At 39.2% G+C, this 21,471-nt stretch overlaps 2 protein-coding genes across 2 annotated transcripts in view; both read right to left on the bottom strand.

The window, feature by feature from the left end:
* Positions 1-21,471, bottom strand: part of LOC307169650 (uncharacterized protein) — a gene marked incomplete at both ends in the record, with an annotated part of 78,866 nt that overhangs the window by 39,717 nt on the left and 17,678 nt on the right. The window lies entirely within an intron of this gene.
* LOC307170264 (uncharacterized protein) lies at positions 11,669-20,489 on the bottom strand. The gene is made up of 5 exons (XM_079891349.1): positions 20,338-20,489; positions 14,753-15,073; positions 14,247-14,549; positions 12,012-12,158; positions 11,669-11,920 (listed from the first exon to the last, which is right to left on the bottom strand). The coding sequence occupies exons 1-5, from the start codon at positions 20,387-20,389 to the stop codon at positions 11,904-11,906; spliced, it is 840 nt and encodes a 279-aa protein (XP_079747475.1). The 5' UTR covers positions 20,390-20,489; the 3' UTR covers positions 11,669-11,903.

Raw genomic sequence — 21,471 nt, 5'->3', positions numbered from 1 at the left:
ATCGAATCGCCAATAACTAGGGCACAATCAACAGAATTCTCAGTGGGTGTTTCACTGAGTGGGGAGAATCTGTTTGATGTTGTGATCGGAACGGAAGAGCGGTGTTTTGTCCCGCGACTATAGCGTCTCACCGTCACCCAATTGCCCCGTGCAGCAGGAACCGTGCTATGTACAGAGGTCACTAAGCTAGTCGCATCCAAAGCAGTATCTAAGGCCCTTGCACTCTTACAATTAACCTCAATTAAAGCTTAGATGCGTGTTTCTAGTTCTGAAATCTTCTCCGCCAGCCTAACTATCTCCCTGCATTTATCACATGTAAAACCTGTGCTGGCAGAGAAGGCTATGCTGTACATGTTACATGAGGTGCAGGTGACAATAAGAGGAGATGACATGACTCACCGTGTTTGTTGACTGATACTCACCACAGGTTTTTGATGAACTTGTAAAAGGCGCGAGGAAAAATAAATAAATAAATAAATTGCGCACAGAAGACGCGAGCGCGCTAGAGAATAAATAAATAAATAAATAAATAAAGAGCGCACGGGTGGCACGCTAACAGGCTAGCGAATTACTAGCGTGTTGTGCTAGATTGAAGCTAGCGATGTCAGGTTAATGTGTGATGTTGATTGTTATATTTAGCAGTATAAATAACAAGAAATGATAGTAAATAATGATTAAAACAGAAAGATACGAAGCTTACAGACGCAAACTAATGCAACGCAGCAGCAGCAGCAGCAGGGTAGACAGGAGCAATCGATCCACAGGAATCCTTCAATTCTCTCAATTCTCCTTCAATTCTATAAGAAGCACCTGTGAAAAAAATAGAAATAAAGCTGTATATGGTACACTGCTGAAATATTTAAAATATACATAAAGTTTGTATTCCTCTGAATAAATCATGGAGAGAATCTTGAACCTCAGAGTGAGAAACTTTATTGATAAAGGCAAGAAAATAAATATGACAAATATACAGCAGTAGTAAAGAGAAATCTGTGTCTCTATTCATTTTTTTTTTTGTACCTGAGAGAAATATAAACAATAAAGTGAAATATAAACAATAAAGTGACACTGTTAAAATCTGACACTGAAAGAGAGCACAAACTCAAATTATCATCAGTATTTATTATGAAAAAAACACGAAGAACAAAAAACACACTTGAAGAACCTTTAAAGTTCAGCGTTCTGCTTTAGATTTCAATACTTCCTGAAAAAGATGAACATAAAAAGCCATACATTAATAAATCTCACAGATAATTATATATGCAAAATCAGTTTGTGAGAAATGAGATCATCAATCATGTACCTGATGTGTGAATATGTGCTTGATCTCGTTCAGCTCTTCTGGATCTGATCTCATAAACCACAATAATGACAGTAGCCACGCCCACCAGAGCAGAGAGGACCAATCGGATCACAGCTTCAGTAGGACCACAACAGTGGACAGAGTCTGAGGAATAAACACATCAAACTGAGATCAGATCAGTCAATAAACACTAATATCAGCGCTGACATCAACTAATATTTCTGAATACACAGAAATATGATCAAATCTAATCAACAATCTTATATTCGGTTCCAAGTGAATTTTTATACGGTCTGTCATCTCAAACTGTAAAGATTCAACAATTCAACATAGTAGATATGAATATTTGAAGGAGAAGAAAAATTATCTTTACTCACTATAGACAGAAACTCTGAATGCTTTTGATGACAATCTTCCTGAAATCATCAGTAGTTTATAATGTCCATCATGTTCAGTTGTGGTGTTTGTGATGGTCAGAGATCCAGTTTGATTGTCCAGCTTCAGTCTGTCTCTGAATCTCCCATCAAGAACATCATCATATACAGTGATTCTGTTGGCCGGTTTATTGATTTCAGCTATTAAAGTGTTTTCAAACCTCCACTGAACCCAATAATAACCCTTCATTTCAGTAAGATCAGAGTTTAGAGAGACTGAATCTCCCTCCTTCACTGACACTGACTTCACTTCATCTGTCAAACACACAGAGAACAAACAGAAACAGGGTTTGCAAAGATTAATACTGTTAAATCACTTTATAATGGTTTATTAAATTTGAATAGTTTAAAATTTATATTAAAAATAAAAAATATAAAATAACAAAAACAAAATTGTGTATGAATTCATTAAAAATATGTCATTAAAAAAACAGGTGTAAACTTTTTTTGAACTCACCAAAGACAGAGATACTGAATCTCTTGATCTCACTGTTGATCTGTAGTTTATAATCTCCTTCATGTTCAGTTCTGATGTTTGTGATGGTCAGAGATCCAGTTTGTTTGTCCAGCTTCAGTCTGTCTCTGAATCTCCCATCAAGAACATCATCATATATAGTGATTCTGTCGGCCGTTGCATTGATTTCAACTATTAAAGTGTTTTCATCTCCAATCCTCCACTGAATCACATCATCATCCTTCATTTCAGTAAGATCAGAGTTTAGAGAGACTGAATCTCCCTCCATCACTGACACCAGTCCTGAATCACCAACACACACACACACACACACACACACACACACACACACACAGTTAATGATTTATAAAAGTAAATAGTTTGAAATTTAAAATTGAAATTAATATCATCATTAAAAACCAAAAGCAAAATGAATGTTGCATTATTGTATCTTTGAGCTGAATAAAATATAAAACAAGTGAAACTGATATTTAACTCACCAAAGACAATGAGACTGAATCTTGTTCTCTCACTGTTGATCTGTAATCTATATTCTCCATTATGTTCAGCTCTGGTGTTTGTGATGGTCAGAGATCCAGTTTGATTGTCCAGCTTCAGTCTGTCTCTGAATCTCCCATCAAGAACATCATCATATACAGTGATTCTGTCGGCCGTTACATTGATTTCAACTATTAAAGTGTTTTCATATCCAAACCTCCACTGAATCACATCATCATCCTTCATTTCAGTAAGATCAGAGTTTAGAGAGACTGAATCTCCCTCCATCACTGACTTCACTACAATACTCCCTCCTGAAGAACAGAGTTTTTCACAGATTAAAGCTTTAAAATCACTTGATGTTGGTTTGATGAAGCTTCACTAAAATACTTTTAATCATGTAAATGTGAAGTGAATAATATTCTGCAGCAGTTCAAAGACAAAAGATGAAGAATGAAAAGAGAAAAAGATTTATGGAACAATAACTAAAAAAGACACTTTTACTTTAATGTTTAATGTCACACTCAAACTAATGCTGAGTATCTGAGCTTCATATTTATATTATTTTATTTAATCAATCCATAATAACAGAGTTTTGAATTCAAACTTGATCTGATAGAAGAGAAAAAGAAAAGAAAGTGTTAGTATTAACTTAATGGAGGAAAAGAGTAACAAGCACCACTTAAATGTCCAGCCCGCAGAAGTCACACTTACCCTGTAACTACATGAACAAGAGTATATTTCTCCAGTATTTAAGCAAAAGTTGCAATAGTTTTAGTTCTCAGTGCACTTTTGTTGAAAGAAAGTCCTGTATAAATGCACAGATATGGACCCTATAATTTTTTAAAAGCCTATATGTATTGGTATACTGTTATTACAAAAAGGTTTGCAGTGTCTGTTCTCGCTAAATTTCTCTCAAATGTAAGATTGTTGTATCATAATAGTAGAATAAGTAACGCTTAGTTCTAAAATACCGACAGTATAAATAATTTGTTAATTCTTCTGGTTTTTACCGCTTTATTCCTAAAACTTTACATGTTGTAGGTACACTATAATTACAGAAAGTTACACTGTAAATTAGTTTTAAATACGCAGTTCTTTGCGGGCTGTAATCTAAAGCGTTACCAAGCAAACTCCAGCAGCTCGAGCTCTTACTAGAACCAGGAAGTGTGATCATATTAGCCCGGCTCTGTCAACACTGCGTTTGCTCTCTATCAAACATTGCATACATTTAAAAATCATGATGATTACTATAAACTACTATTACTAAGATCAGAGATTAGAGTGACTGAAATAAACAATATCAAAAAACAACAAAAAGAAAAAATGGAATTTAATTTTGTCATTAAAAACAGGTGAAACCAATAGTCTATTTAACCCTTTCACGCGTGATTCTGACTGGGTGAGTTTATCAAGGCGACATTTATTTTAGAACGTTTCCACATTATTGTTTCCATGGCGAACCTTCATGATCTTTATTTAAAATGTGAGATGGCGCCGCCATGTTTGTTTGCGCCGCAGTTCAAATTGTCTGAAGAGTTTGAATCTGACAGTTATGTGACATCACTGAACATTCCAAATCCCAAAATGTGGGACCGCATCACTCAAAAGGTTTACTCACTGTGGAGCCTGAACCTCTTGATCTCACTGTTGATCTGTAGTATATAATCTCCATCATGTTCATATCTGGTGTTTGTGATGGTCAGAGATCCAGTTTGATTGTCCAGCTTCAGTCTGTCTCTGAATCTCCCATCAAGAACATCATCATATACAGTGATTCTGTCGGCCCGTTTATTGATTTCAGCTATTAAAGTGTTTTTAAACCTCCACTGAATCACATCATCATCCTTCATTTCAGTAAGATCAGAGTTTAGAGAGACTGAATCTCCCTCAAACACAAACACATCTTCAGCAAACACTCCTGAAGAACAGAGTTTTTCACAGATTAAAGCTTTTAAATCACTTGATGTTGGTTTGATGAAGCTTCACCAAAATACTTTTAATCATGTAAATGTGAAGTGATTAATATTCTGCAGCAGCACAAAGACAAAAGATGAAGAATAATATTGAGAAATAGTTAAACAGTTTTATATAATCAAGTGACTTTAATCTCAAATAAGAGAGTGTTATCTCTCAGCAAAATCACACATTATATGTTTTTATATGAGAATAACAGTGAATGTTAATCCTTTCTGACTAATTTAACCAGTAATTTATCACATCAGAACAGAAACAACTGAAACCAGAAAAACACATTTAAAACTCACCATCCAGACGCCACAAACACAAACAGAGCAAAACTAATTTGAGAAACATTTTCTTCATCGGTTCACTGAAAAGCCCACGATAGTAACTCTTAATGTCTGAAACACTCAGACTGATCTGAAAGACTGAACTGTGATATTTATCAGGTGTGAATCCTCCCCCAACCTCAGTTAGTTTCCGCTCACACATCCGTCTCCTTTAACATCACAAAAATCAACAAGCTTTTGCTGATCTTACATTTTCAAATGAATTCTGGCCCTGAATGAAAACTAATAGCAGAAGAGTGAAATATTGGATTAGATATCTGTATCTACTGGTGTGTTATTTAGTGCTGTGAGCTGTCAATCATATTTGACCTCTGACCTGTGACTCTTATTTGACTGTTGATGGATTCACTTTATTTCAGTGTAAAGATGTTTTGTGTGGAGTGGAAGATTGTGAGCTTCTTATTAGCAGGAGAGAAAATGAAGAAACGCTTCAGTCACAAACTACCGACACACACAGAGACGACAAACATCCAGCAGAAGCTGCTTATCCACCGACAGATCAAACCACACACACAGATGTTTGTACAGAGAAATTAAAAATGAAAAACTCAACACCGCATACATTTTAAATTCCTGCTGATTACTAACAAATCCCTGAATGGTTTTGCTCCTCAGTACTTGAGCTTTTTTATCACTTTATAGTCCTTCACATCCACTGCAGTCTCACAGTTCTGGCCAGTTGATAATAACTGGAATATCAAAATACACTGGAGGCGGTAGATCAGTGGTCTCAAACTCATTTCCTGGAGGGCCACAGCTCTGCACAGTTTAGCTCCAACCAGCTCCAACTCACACCTGCAAGGAAGTTTCTAGTAATCCTGAAGACTTGGTTAGCTGGATCAGGTGTTTGATTAGGGTTGGAGCAAAACTGTGCAGAACTGTGGCCCTCTAGGAATTGAGTTTGAGATCACTGCGGTAGATCCTTTTCCTATTTAGCGCCAAACTGTGGAATAGTCTTCCTAGCTTTGTTTGGGAGGCAGACACACTCTGTCAGTTTAAATCTAGAGTAAAAACACATCTCTTTAACCTGGCATACACATAACACATTGGGCCCTATCTTGCACCCAGCGCAATTGACTTTGTACACCAACGCATGTATCATTCCTATTTTGCACCCGCGCAAAGCGCGCTTTTCCCTCCACATTCATTTACACAGACTGATTAATGCAGCTCTGATGTAGCATAAATGCATAACTGGAAATGCATAAATAATTGTCACAGGTGTTGGCAAGCAAGCAGGCAGACGAAGACGATGAAGATAGTTCCAAACAACAAAGTTTAATAGTAAATTCCAAAAGGCAGGCAGACAGTTCTAAACAAACAAGTGGCGGGTATCTGAACAGGGAACACAGAAGATGACTGAAAACAAATGAAAAGTCCATGAAAACTAAACACACTGAACATACTGTGACAGAACGCCCTCTCCCGGTAGGCGTGACCTTGTGCCGTAACAGGAGAAGTGAGCTAGGGATGGAGGGTGCTGTGGATGTGGCCGAGGCGATGCTGCAGGCAAGGAGACAGTAGATGGCGAAGAGATGGCAAAAGGTAGGCATGCCAAGGCAAGCTGGAGGAGGTTTAGGCAGAGGATGGCTGACTGGGAGGAGACGGAACTGAAGGGTCCAAGATGGTGCAGAATGTGGTGATGGGATGGTGGTGAGTAGACGACGATCCCCTGGCGGTAAAGGTGGAGATATTCTGCTAGCACAGACCCAGAGCTAGCCAGTGCCGACAGCCCAGAGATGAGGGACGAGGGAGGGAGGAGTCCAGGTGGTGTTGAGGCTGACGAAAACTGGGGGAAAACCGACAGAGATGTGGCCGATGGATCCTCAGGCACAGAGCCAATGTAATCAAGCAACATCGCTGGCACTGGAGGCGATGCCACGGCGACGAACGTCGAAGGTGAAGCCAGAGAACCCGAGGGCTGAGGTGGAGCCGGTGTGATGGAAGACAGAGGCGACGCCAAGGGGAAGGAGGAACCCGCTGCAGCCATAGGTGCAGGCGCAGGATCCTCTCGCACGGATGAATGAGCTGCAGCTCGACGTCACAGGGACTCCCCGGAGCTGTAGGTGCTGAGGGACTGGCTGAGCTTCGCGGTGCCACAAATCTTGACAGAAAAACATTTAGAATAGCACAGTCCATGTAGATTGAAGAAATTATTAAATCATAGTTCATAGTGCTGTTCATAGTGTGATAGGGTGGAAGTTGAAACTTCCTTATTGAAGTCTATCAGCCAGTCCTCATTTTTCGTACTTAATGTTCCCTCATCCGTTGATGTCGCTGGCTCACCCACCGGTCAGAAAAATACCAGCCATGCCGTGCTGAACCGAGCCGCGCCATTACAGTATGGAGGATGAAGGACGCTCTCCAGACACCGGATGGCTTCTTTACAGTTCTGACCGGTGGCGTCTGGGAGGTTGACAAGATGATTGTAATTTACCCTGATCCAGAACAGTGACTCCAGGGTCTCGTCGTCATGGGCTGGTGATGGCGAGATAAAAAAAACTTTCAGAAAAAGACAAAAAATCTGTGCTATTAAGAGCCACAGCAGCAAATCGAGCTGCATAATCCATATCTTGGTTCGGTCTTCTGTCACAGGTGTGTGCATGCAGGGGAAGACAATGAAGATATTTCCAGACTAAGTTTAGAAGTAAATCCCAAAAGACAGGCAGACTGACAGACTGTAAAGGGAGAACTTAAATAGTGAATCAAACAAGATGATTAATGACACACAGCTGATGTAAACGAACAAGGAACACAGAAGATGAATGAAAACAAACTAAAAGTCCATGAACACACTGAACATACTGTAATGTCGATATTGTTTTGAATACAACTTGAAAAATATTAAAACAATAAAAAATATTAAAAAACTTAAATGATACTTTAAATATGAAACTAAAACTACAAGTATGTGGCGGCAAATCACTGTCTTAATTAATTCAGCCGATTCGTTCAAAACAACCGACTGATTCAGGAATGAAGCAAGTGACTGTATTTAATAATGGGTCTTTGAATCATCCTTGACTCACCCAATTCGTTATAAAATGCAGATTCAAACAAAACACTGCTGTGTGTGTGTTTCTCAGAGACGTGTGACTGCTCTTCTGTGGATTTGTTTGTAGCCTATATGATATAACTATATTCTTTGTGAAACAGAGCAAAAACAGACAATATTGTGTCTAAGATGTAACTCAATGTTAACTTTTTGTTTGTTGAACTGTTACATAAAATCAGTATCACATTTACAATCATGCTGATGTTCAGGAAAAACAGCACTCTTTCTCGTGTGATATTGCTTAACATGGTCTTACGACATAAGTGTAAAAAGATATGAAAAGTCATCCAGATTTTATCCTCATATCTTGATGTTTGGGGGAATTCACACTGCATTATAATTGGCTACATCACGCAGTGAAAGCGTGCACTTTTAAAGTGCACAAGCAGGAGTTTATCGTTCTTAGAGAAAAAAACGTTCCACAAACATTCAGCAGAAGCTGTTTATCCACCCAACAGATCTAACCACATTTCTGTAAATATAAAACTAAGATGAAAACCATTGCAGCATCGACTTTGATCCCGAAACCAGTGAATAACATTTATAATGTTTGCCTGCATTGTTACAACAAAATTAATCAGCGAATAATAATGAGAGAACACAATAACCTATATAATTGTTCATTTGGAGAAATTTGCATTTGGTTACCAGAGAGATTTGGTGTTTGGAAAATTTTATCTAGAAATACTTGAGTTTATAAAGAGATCTCTTTTTTTTATTGCAGACTTTACCACACTTTGGAAAATCTGAGTAAAATAACTCTTTTGAAACTAACACGTTCCTTATCGATACGGTTCAATCGTGCTGCGTCATACATTCTGCCATAGGAACTCAGATTCCTATCCTGCTATCAAGCTGACTGATCGGCGCTCTGCAAGCAAGCGGATTGACAGCACTCTGCACTCGAGCTGATTCAGCGATCTTCCCTGTGGCCATCCGGCATTTCTAAAAGAGCAAATTCCATGGGGCGTTGTTGTAAATGCTGCACCTCAAGTGTGGCACGCTCAGGGCACCCCTGCACCCATTTGATGAGCACAGTGAGTGCGTCACCTGTCTGGGGAAATCCCACACAGAAGCTGCGCTCACTGAGATGAGCTGTTCTCACTGCAAGAGTATGAGTCTCACCTCTCTTCGCTCATGGACTGCTTAATTTCTAGACAATGGTCCCGCCCCTCACGGTCTCCTGTTCTCTTCCTCCCAGGAACCTCAGAGGAAAAAACAGCAGAGCCAGAGGCCTGAGAGATCGGGCACGAGTGAGCTCATGTCAGCACAGTTCCTGTGTGCCTCACTCTCCCCAAGAGGATTCTCAGGTGCTCTACTACCGTGCAGTCAAGCGCCCCTCTTCTGGTACGAGCGGCCTGGTCTCATTCAGGGGATCTGATCTCCCTGATGTCATTGGCAGCTTCAGACATGGAGGACTGGTTGGGCTCGCTGGATAACCCCACCCTCTACCGTCTAGAGATTCGAGTGACGCTAGAGCTGGAATGGGCGCCGAGTAAATCCGCCTGCATAGCTAGACTGACTTGGCCCTGCGAACCACTAAAACTACAGCCCAGGTTCTTGGCAGAGCTATGGCCAGCTTTGTGGTGTTGGAACGTCACTTATGGCTCAACCTAATGGAGATCAAGGACGCAGATAAGCACTACCCCTTTCTTAAGTGCCAAGGTCCCCGGTCTAAGATAAAGCTGGATCCTTCGCCATTGTGTTTTTGCAAGCATTGGGGCCCTGGGGTGTCAAGTTGGGTTTTGAACATAATCAAATGAGGTTACTCGCTGCAATTCGCTTGCAGGCCTCCCCGCCTCAGGGGCGTGGTTTCCACAATTATAAGGAGCAATGTGGCTCACGTCCTCCCCACTGAAGTGATGAATTTACTGGGGAAAGGGGCTATAGAAGCTGTTCTTCCAGTGCACAGTGAGTCAGGCTTTTACAGCTGCTACTTCCTCGTGCCAAAGAAGGATGGCAGCCTCAGGCCCATCCTCGATCTCAGGCATCTGAACCACGCCTTTATGAAATGAGCGTTCAAGATGATAACATGGAAACAAATCCTCTCGCAAGTGTGCCAAGGGGATTGGTTTTTCATATCCAGATAGCGGCTTATCACCCTATAGTCCTCCATTCGGACTGTCTCTGGCTCCACACACTTTTACAAAGTGCCCGAGACAGAAGGGAGTGTGCATCCTGAATTACTTAGACACCTGGCTTGTATTAGCCCAGTCGGAGACTGAGCTAGACGCTCACAGATTCTTACTCAGCCATTTGGAATGCCTTGGACTCAGGATCAACGATGCCAAGAGCTCTCTGTCTTCCAGCCAGCGGATTCTGGAAGCAGTTCTCAATTCGGCCACGTTCACGCCAGAGCAGTGGCAGTCTTTCTGGCCCTCAGAACCTTCCTGCCAGACCTGAGAGGACACCAGGTCTTAGTCCGCTCGGACAACATGGCAGTGGTGTCCTACATAAACCACCAAGGTGAACTCAGATTGAGGCCTCTGTACAAGCTATCCAGATGCCTCCTATTATGGGCACGACTCAACCTCTGTTTGCTGAGAGCAGCTCACGTACCAGGCAGACTGGAGCAAAAGGAATGATCTGGCACCCCCAACCAGAGTTGTGGGCCCTTCACCTCTGGCCTCTCGACGGGAGCTTATGGTCCTCTCCGCGAGGGTCCTAAACACGATTTCTGTGACTAGAGCCCTGTCCAATAGATGCCTCTATGCCCTTACGTGGTCTGTTTTCTCCGGCTAGTGCGCATCCCGGATTGAAGACCTGACATCCTGTGACATTTCACTGGTACTGTCTTTCCTTCAACAGCTCCTCGACAAGAGTCGGACCCCTTCCACTCAGCCAAACTTTTGCCCCTTTCTCTAAAAACCGCCCTCCTGCCAGCCCTATCATTTCTCAAGTGAGTGGGCGACTTGCAAGCACTCTATGTGAATGCTTCTTGCCTTGAGTTTGGGCCTAATGATGGCAAAGTCATCTTCAAACAAGACATGGCTAAGTACCTAAGGTGCTCTCTACTCCATTCAGAGCACAGGTCATTACTCTCTCTGCTCTTTCCCCCTCTGAGGGCAAGCATTTTCTATGCCCCGTTCAGGCAGTCGGAGCATCTCTTTGTGTGCTTCCAAGGATGCACCAAAGGACATCTGGTCATGAAGCAAAGACTTACCCACTGGACAGTGGATGCAATTGCACTAGCTTATGCTTCGATGGGCCTATAGCGCCCCATCAGAATAAAAACACACTCCACCAGAGGCTCATCCTGGGCATGGTCCAGCGGAGTGTCTGCTCTACAAGCAAGGGTCCTATCTGTGTAGCTGGGCTTTGACCGATTGGACTAGGTCTAGTGACCCAATACGAGTGAACCGTATAGATAGTACATTCAGTCGGTTACTGACGTAACCTCAGTTCCGAGATAACAGGAATGAGTACTGCGTAACTTGCCTTGCTACCATGCTGCACACTTCAGTCGAATTGACTTGAGTTCCTATGGCAGAATGCTCGCATTATATAGAGGGGTAGTGGGACTTATTCACAATACAGCACACTAATTGCTTACATAAAATTACTATTCCTCCAGGGGGTGCTTGACATAATAAATGTAAGAAAACACTCTTAAACCTTAGAGTGAGAAAGCTTTATTGCTAAAGGCAAGCAAACACAGAGTAAATATACAGCAGTTGTAGTAAATTGATATCTGTGTCTTCTAGAGAAATATAAACAAAAATGGCCTTTCAAATTGGAATTTTTTAAATCTGACACTGAAAGAGAGAGCACAAGCACAAATAATCATCAGTATTTATGACAAAAACACTACAGGAACAAGAACACACTTGAAGTTCAGTGTTCTGCTTTAGATTTCAATACTTTCTGAAAAAGATAAACATATAAAGGCATAAATTATTAAAACTCATAAATATATATGAAAATCGGGTTGTGAGAAATTACATAAATTAGGTACCTGATGTTTGAATCTGTGCTTGATCTTTTTCAGCTCTTCTGGATCTGATCTCATAAACCAGAATAATGACAGTAGCCACGCCCACCAGAGCAGAGAGGACCAATCGGATCACAGCTTCAGTAGGACCACAACAGTTGTTCTCAGAGTCTGAGAAACAAAAACATCAAACTGAGATCAGCTCAGTCAATAAACTTTAAGATCAAAAGTGAAACATTTAAACAACTTGATATAGAAAGTTAAACATAAACCTAGATGCTACTGATGTAAAATAAAATGCTAATTAGTATTTTTAACTAATTAATCAGGATAAGATACTTCTTTAGATCAACTTTAAAGCTTGAATAACTAAAAGAAGTGAAACATCTATGGTTATTCACGTAACCTCAGTTCCCTGAGACGAGGGAATGAGATATTGCGTTTGCTAATGCTAATGGGGAAACCCCTTCCTCCAAATACTACAGAAGCCTTAATTAATCACGCCAGTAACACTGGCCAACGGTGTTCAAGAGCGCAAAATATGGGGGGGGTTCCACTACTATACAAGGTGGCACTTGAACGTCATTATTTTGACTGAAGCAACTTGATATTGCAAGATCCCGAGCTAGGTGACACAGCAGTATATGCAATGTACCGTTCCTTAGTCTTAGGGAAGTTATGTGAGTAACTGGAGACGTTCCCTTTCGATTCAGTTCTAAGTTCGCCTTGTACGATGCCCACAAGAGGCCCGAGAGTCCAGAGACTCATATCTCCGCAGTGGGGGCAATGCGATCTCACATGACACTTTATTAACAGGAAGAACAGCTCGTTCTGCGCGCAATATGCCATTGCACATGTGCAGTCCTTTCAGTTTCGGTTTTCAGTACCATCAAGTGTTTACATGTGCTCTCGATCGGATTAGAAAAGGAATAAACCACCCCGATCGATTAAGGTGTTTAGATGAAGGCTTTTCTGTCCGATTGAGCCGTCAATTCATTTACTAATGGATTGTTTGTTTGCATGTAAACATATTGTCGATCGTAGATAGTTCTTCACGAGTTTGATACGCTCGTGCTCATTATGGTGCGGTGTCCTCTACTGTCTGGCAGTGGCAGTACTTTCTATGGACCCCCGACTGAGCCTGGTTTCTCCCAAGGCTTGCCACTGAAGCCTATTTCGGCTTTGTCGCCTTTGGCTTGCTTAGTTGGGGACATTTAATTTAATATTCAACAGTATTATTGATCTGCCTGCATTGAGACCATTAAATGAGAACTGAACTGAGCTGGACGATGACATCACAGTTTTCTCCAGAGCGGCTAAATATATAAATTAAAACTAAATTAATAACTTTTTTACAACAAAAATAAGCCATCACTGAACTTACTTAAGCTGGACTGTGATGCTATTTTAATCTAGAAACAAACTTTGTTGCATTATTTCCCTGTTAACGCTGTAAAGCTGCTTTGAAACACTCTGTATTGTAAGAAGCGCTATATAAATAAAGGTGACTTGACTTGTCACGTCTCATGCCCAGCAATTGCGAAAGGCCGTCCTTATCCTCATCCTTAAGGCTCCCCAGAACACAGCAAGGGACGAGAAGACGTTGTCCACTGCAGCGTGTGGATCATTATAAGTCTTGCTTGATGATAGGCTTCTTGCAGAAGGTTGACTGAAGGAAAAGTTTCTGAATGAATGACGTTCAAGCTCCTCCTTATATAGTGTGGGAAGCCCGTCCATATTTCGGGTGTTACCGCCCTGATTAAATACACTGTAAACCCGAACAGTACTACGTCAAAGTTGCTCTAGGCAACGTTATCAGAGGAATCCATTCAACATTGGCGGACACTCGCAAGCGACCGGAGCAAACTTAATGGAACAACTTGTAAGCAAATCCAACATCTGTGAACATTTCTTATATGCTTTTTCATTGCAACGAAGACATGTTTCAATCATTGGCAAACGCTGTTACGCAGAACAGTAAAGCTGTGCTTCCCCAGTGCTTTTGAATGCACATTTTGAATGCTATTTTAGAGTCACTGCTGTGTAATTTTAACGTCAAAGTAGGGCAATAATGTTAACGTCTTGAGACTCCCCTGCTTCACAGAATAATATTGATATGCTAAAGCCGTCTGCACGTTCAAAATGTGAGTATTCTGAATTTATCGGGTTTTAGTACTTGGAGGAAGGGGTTTTCCATAAGCGTTAGCAAACGCAATGCCGAGGTGAACCGAATTGAAAGAGAAATGAAATTTTACTCACCGTAGAAAGTGAGAATGAAAATCATCTTCATATAGTTGATGTCAAGTTTATAAACTCCAGAGTCTGTGTTTGTGGTGTTTGTGATGGTCAGAGATCCAGTTTGTTTGTCCAGCTTCAGTCTGTCTCTGAATCTCCCATCAAGAACATCATCATATACAGTGATTCTGTCAAACCGTTTATTGACTTCAGCTATTACAGGTCCATATTCAAAACTCCACTGAATCCGATCATCATCCTTCATTTCAGTAAGATCATTGTGTAGAGTGACAAAATCTCCCTTATTTACTGATATTTTCTTCATTACTGTCTCACAAAACACACACACATAACAAACAGAAACAGTTTTTTTTTTGTTTTTTTTTATATGGTTTACTAAAATAAATAGTTTGGAGTTTAAATTGGAAATGAATATAATCAAACAACAAAAGCAAAATGGAGTTTGGAATAATAATTGTATTTCTGTGCTGATTAAAACATAAAACAGGTGAAATAAATGTTTAACTCACCAGAGACTGTGAGATCGAAACTCTTTCTTGCACTGTTGGTCAGTATTTTATAATATCCAGCATGTTTCATTGAGGTGTTTGTGATGGTCAGAGATCCAGTTTGTTTGTCCAGCTTCAGTCTGTCTCTGAATCTCCCATCAAGAACATCATCATATACAGTGATTCTGTCGGTCCGTTTATTGATTTCAGCTATTAAAGTGATGCTATATCCAAACTTCCACTGGATCAGATCATCATCCTTCATTTCAGTGTCAGAATTTAGAGAGATTGAATCTCCCTCTTTCACTGACACTAGCCAAACACCATTAACTCCAAACACTCCTGAAAACAGAGTTTTTCACAGATTAAAGCTTTAAAATCACTTGATGTTGATCTGGATTGAAGCAGGAAATATTCAGTGTAAGAGTAAAAACATGACATAACATTATTTAATTTTTGAATCACAGCTTATGGTGTTTTGTACGGAAGCGTACTGCATTCACTTGAGGAAAAAAATGTATTCTGTTTTTCTGAATTAACGAGTTAATTATCTCAGAATTACAAGATAATTTTTCATGAATTTTTTTTTTGCTATGTTTTTTCTGAATTAATGAGTTAAATATCTCAGAATTACGAGATCATTTTTCATGAATAATTTTTTTTTGCTCTGTTTTTCTGAATTAATGACTTAATTATCTCAGAATTATGAGATCATTTTTCATAAAAAAATATTTTGTTCTGTTTTTCTGAATTAACGACTTAATTATCTCAGAATTATGAGATAGTTTTTCATTTAAAAAAAATGTGCTCTGTTTTTCTGAATTAATGACTTAATTATCTCAGAATTCTGCGATTCAGCGATTTTCCTCAAGTGAATGCAATACACTTCCGTAGTTTTGACATCGACAACCCAACTGCATTTTACCTCAAACTTCCGACTAGTTAACTTTCTAAAGAAGGCGCAATCGCTTCTCGTGTCGACATTAACACACTGCCAAAATATTACTCAGAATTTAAAATAATTTTATACCACTTTTTATTGTGTAAAGGTGTTCACGAGATACCAAAGAGCCGGGAAAGGATGAATAGCAAAACGCAATATGTGGCGGCCGGTGTTTTGCTCTATGAAAGACATTGACAAAGACGAAAACTCTATAATTTTATTTTAGTTAGTTTTGCCAAACACACATTACAGTTTTAGTTAGTTATCGTTTTTTTGTAATGCCTCGTTTTTATTTCAGTTAACGACAATGTTTTTTTCCACCTAGTTTCGTTTTTTAGCTCGTTTTCGTTAACGATTATAACCTTGCTCAGAACAAACATAAAACAAACACAAGGGTGATTCTTAGACTATGGGCACTTTTATGTACTTTGGTCATATTTTTAAAAATACATAAAATTTTGGACAAAATCTTCTCTTTTTCAAACTAACAATAAAACCTTCTATTATAAATTTTTCATACTTTTCAACCTCCTTATAGATGTCAAAATCACTGTTTTATCCTTGTCGCACACCCAGACTTTTTAACTTCAACAATGAAAATACAGTTTAAAAGTATGACTTATCTAGTAACTATTAATATACCTAAATTAAGCACTAGTAAAATAATTAAAATACATTATAGTATTTAATGTGAGACCACCATCAATATTACTTTTTATACTAAATATAGCTGTCGCACAGTATTGGTGTCATTTCCACCACAACACTGTAATGTCCCTTTAAAACATTTGTGTGAAAGATTGTTTAGGTGGTTTCTATGGAAATGTTCAGAGACATCAGAGCACATGTTGGACATGGAGGCCATTTTACATTTTCATCAAGAACAAAATAAGAAAAATCAAGGTAAATATTGCTTGATCAGTTAATATATTTATTCTACGTCATTTCCAAACATGCTGTACCTTCAAGGGTGTTTTTAAAAAGTAAAAAAATGTAAGTTAAATAAGAGTATTTTACATACATGAAATGCTAAGTATTAATTCAAAGCTAATCAGTGAAGCTATCTTCCATTTTTTCACAAAAAACTACAGAAAACACGGACCCTCCACCACAGTCATTTCCACCACACTGCCCTCTGTGGTGGAAATGACAGCATGTGGTGGAAACATGCTGTACCTTCAAGGGTGTTTTTAAAAAGTACAATTTTGTAAGTTAAATAAGAGTATTTTGCATGCATGGAATGCTGAGTATCAATTCAAAGCTGATCAGTGAAGCTATCTTCCATTTTTTCACAAAAAATACAGAAATGTCATTTCCACCACAGTCATTTCCACCACACTGCCCTCTGAGGTGGAAATGACAGCATGTGGTGGAAATGACATTTATGAGTACAAAGTACAATTGATATGGATTGCAAGAGTAGATTGACTTTGTGAATTGAGTTTACTGAGTGTGATGAGTTTAAGAGTTTTTCAAATAAATATTTCTCTAAATATTACTGTTTCTCTACATTCACGTTAATTCATTGTCATTTCCACCACCACCGTCATTTCCATCACCACACACATTTTTTAAAAACATTTAAAAAGTTCTCATCAGACATTAAAAATGTATCCACAATTTACAAGATCATGCTCTACTTAATATAAACATTCAAGTTATTTATTTTCTATTAAGCTCTTGCCCAAACCAATATTAAATTTCAGAGTGTGACAGGTGTACAGTTCACCATTTGGTCCTTAAGGCAGTCAATTTATCTCGTTGACAAATGTATAATTATTGTACATTGTGGAAAAACTGATAAAACTAGTTACAAAAATGATCTTAGACTATTCTTGAGTGTCATAAATTATTCTGTTTTTAAATAACAGCTGTATGTGGTGGAAATGACATTTGTTCATTGCAGGTCGGAAAAAATGTAAAATATTAACAATTTCTCTTGTAATCTAAGTTTGTCCTCTTACAGACCTTAAAACTAGACAAATTATTTAAACTTATGAGACTGTGTTACGTGACTTTTGAACAAGTTTTTTTTAATTCAACTTCACAAGCCTAAAAGTGCCCCTAGTTGAAGAAACGCCCACAAAAGAACTGCTGTAAATAAAGGCTATTCACTTAATTTAAATTAAAGGGTTTACGCTTTCTTTAATTTCATACGCTACTCTATATAGGGAGAACAGACACGCCAAATAGTTACTGACCTGATACAGACTAATATACACATAGCTGAAGCGGACTGATATCGCAGTGTTCTAGAGGAAGGTTTACGTAAGGTAAATAAGCGGGTCAGTCTGAAATCTCTCAATTAGAGCGCGCTGCAGTTCTATTTTCCACCACAAATTTACATTTGGAAGACTGTGTGGCGCTGTTGAGCTGAGGAGGATCCGAGACCGGCTGCCCTACTTAGTATTATCAGGGGGGCACTGTTTCATAAAATATTGAAGTTTCCCCGGGCGCCGCCATTGATTAGCGGACCTCCACCTGCTGTTAGCATTCCATTGACTCCCATTCATTTTGACATCACTTTGACAGCGAATAACTTTACATCTGAGGCGTTTAAAGACTCCATTTGTCCATTATTTATTTCTAAAGAAACACGAAAATGTATAAAAGGCTCCATTACCTTGTATCTTACGTTATGGCCCCGTAGAAGCTGTTTTTGTAAAAATAGGCTAACGATTGCGTCATAACCACGCGACTCTCTGTCGCACAGTAGAGAAATTACCGTATAGACAGGAGGAGAAGCTCGCGGGCAATCGGGGGGACGTGGAGGCAAAATGACAAAATAATTAATCAGAATACTTAGCAAAAGTTGCTCCTGCTCCTAGCTCATGGAAACCTACTCACACTCTCCGTCTCTGCGAGTTTCGGAAGGTAATGATTCAGATTTCTCTTGGCACAGCTACTAGAAGACAGACAGGGTGCTCACGTCACATCTACATCGTCAAGCTCAGTTTGAGTCTGCGCAGTCGCTCAACCATCAGGAAGACAGAGCTTCTAATTGACTTCACTTGTATCCATTGAATCCAATGGGGTCGCTGTGTCCATTTCTTTTACTGTCTATAGCCGCGTTTCCAGTACCCTTCAAATTGCGCAAATTGAAATTGCGAATTGAAAATACGCCCAATGGAAACAATTTCGCAAAAACTCCCATTTATCGCTAAAAAGTTTTACGCTCGCATGAGGTGGTTTTTCAGGCAATTCGAAAAAGGAATATTTCGCAAAACTGCAATGGAAACAGTTTTTGCGCATTTACAGGTCACCTGACTTAGAAGGCGTGGTGTGTTTGGACAGTATATGAGACAGAGTTCTTTAAAGGTGCATTGCGCAAGTCTCTGAGTTTTTGCAGAACTATGCCCCCTCTGGCGGCAAGCGAAACTGCAACCAGAGGTGTGCACGCTCACGGACAAAAGTTTTCTTTTTTTTATCTTACGTGGAGTTTGCGTTGGTGTTTGAAATGAACTACAAGCCGGTCTCTTAGAATCCATCTTCTACGGAGAATGGTGGCGAATACACAAACCTGCCAGGCATAGCTATGTGAGCGTGCATGAACGCGCATGACGTCACGCCCAGTCTAAAATTCCGGCCCGAATCCCTCTTATTTATTTTACTTTACAGGATTATAGAGACAATCTCAGTGATCAGAGAAGGGCTCATTCAGCCCATTAGGCAATTGTTTAAGCATGTATGGGTTAGAAAACGGGTATTTTTAACATGAAAAGTTGCTTAATGCACCTTTAATGAATTCATAAAAGACAAAAGAATGACAGAAATACTGGATTCTAAACCTCAAAGAAATGCCACAATCAAGACCTCGAAGCAGAAATGAGTGAGAAAAACACAGAAACACCTCATATGTGCCGCTCACAGACACAGTATGAGGGTTTTAATGCTTGGATAACACGCTTCATTAATAATAATAATGGCCAGTGTGGTACGTGGCTGTGATATATTTATAAACTTACCAACGTCCGTTGCCATGATTTTTGGAATGACTTATCACAAGATGAAAAAATGACGTTTTAGTCGCATAACATCGGTTAATGGAAACGCCGTCATTTCGCAATAGTTTTTTATCGATATTTAGAAAAAAATCACAAAAGTTTTGCGAGAATCTTTAATGGAAACGCGCCTTATGAGTATTATGAATACATGCCTGTTGGATCTATATGCGCCTCATTTTAATACTACTCACTTTTTTACGACTTTAAATAGTCTAGAAACCAAATAAAAAAATTCTGCAGAATGCTGAACACATTTATTAAGCGTAGCGTCAGTTCTGGCAGGTCACGTTAGTCAAGCTCGCATCAGCTGATCCACGTCTACCTATAGGAATACGACGCCTATCACTGTATTCATATATAAGCTCCTTCAGTATTATCAACAGCTATCGCGTTTCTCAGGAGCGAATTACCCTCCTCCTCCACAATGCTCTATTGTTCTATTGTATTTGACGATAGTGGTCCCTCCTGACAGAAATATTTTATTTCATTAAATCAATCCCTAATAACTGAGTATAAACCTGAATTTAAACTTTTAATAAAATTAATAAATAAATGTAAACAGATTAATTACTTCTATATGAGAATAACAGTGAATATTTTGTAACCACATGATATCAGAACAGAAACAACTGAAGTCATAAAAACACATTTAAACTCACCATCCAGACGCCAGAAACACAAACAGAGCAAAACAGGGAGAAACATCTTCATCGGTTTCAGTCCACAAATATGAAAAGACAAACTCTTCAAAACTGGTTCAGTAATAAACAGACGCGCTGATGTGAAGCTGCTCTGTAGTAAAGTGAAGTGAAACTCCACCGTCAGCTAAAATAACTGCACATCTTTAAGTGTTAATGGGTGTGACTGTCTAACTCTTTCTTAACTGATTAATTCACACTCTGAACATTGTCAGTTTGTCACTTTGAGCTCCAGTAGGCCTACAATTCCTGTAAGTCAATGATGACACTTTCAACAGAAATAAACTGACCAGTAACGTGTTAAAAACATCTTAAAGCAACAGTTTGATCTTGTCATGAGATCCTGTGAGTGTTTGTCTCTGCTCTCTCCTGTAACTCTCTTCAGGACGTTTGTTGTTCATTTCTGATCAAATGTCTCGATTGTTTCTCCTCTCAGACTGATTTCAGAGTTTCTTTAATGGTTTTATGGAGCAGGAACAGATCGCCTGCTATAACTGTGTGTATGAAAGTTTCCTCTGATATCTCTAAATGCTCACTTTGTTCAGAGTGAACACGCATTAGTGAGACGCTCACACAAATACACTGAAACCGAGGACGCACTGGACATAATAAATGTACATAACAACATAATTGTAAAGCTCGCAGCCACCACTGTGAGCTGTACTCTCGTGTAGGGTGGTCTGCTCTGGCCACATAGAGGCTTTGTCATTGGTATACATTTATATATATTCTATTCTTGGTGTGCTTCCATCCTATTTATGTTCACTTCTTATGAAAAAAAGTGCTGGTCATTATTCTCTCCGTTCTCAGGCTGTTGTCTTGCTTTCTGTCCCACATGTCAGTACTGAGCTGGGTAAAAAGGCCTTTGTTTATTCTGCTCCCTTTACATGGAATTTGCTGAAGAACAACTTAAAACTTAGTAAATTGATTCCTTTGAGTGTTTTTAAGTTAAGAATGAGATGTTTTGAGTTGGACTCCCTCACATGTCAATGTTTTAATTGAGATTTCATTGTAAGTGCATAATTGGCTTTCAAACTGTTTCTATTAATTTATTTGTTTTTATTTTCATGTTTTTTGTGTGTCTTGTACGTATGT

This window comes from Squalius cephalus, assembly GCF_949319135.1.
Source record: "Squalius cephalus genome assembly, chromosome: 13".
Lineage (NCBI taxonomy): Eukaryota > Metazoa > Chordata > Actinopteri > Cypriniformes > Leuciscidae > Squalius > Squalius cephalus.
Note: the sequence above shows the minus strand (reverse complement) of the source record. Positions and strands in the feature narration are given on the sequence as shown.

What these genes read in the sequence shown, in the direction of transcription:
- LOC307170264 (XM_079891349.1), bottom strand. Translation starts at nt 20,389, where the DNA reads ATGAAGATGTTTCTCCCTGTTTTGCTCTGTTTGTGTTTCTGGCGTCTG. An exon ending in GTGTTTCTGGCGTCTGGATG is followed by an intron (nt 15,074 to 20,337) that starts GTGAGTTTAAAT and finishes CTCTGTTTTCAG; the next exon opens with GAGTGTTTGGAGTTAATGGT. An exon ending in TTTCATTCTCACTTTCTACG is followed by an intron (nt 12,159 to 14,246) that starts GTGAGTAAAATT and finishes TTTGTTTCTCAG; the next exon opens with ACTCTGAGAACAACTGTTGT.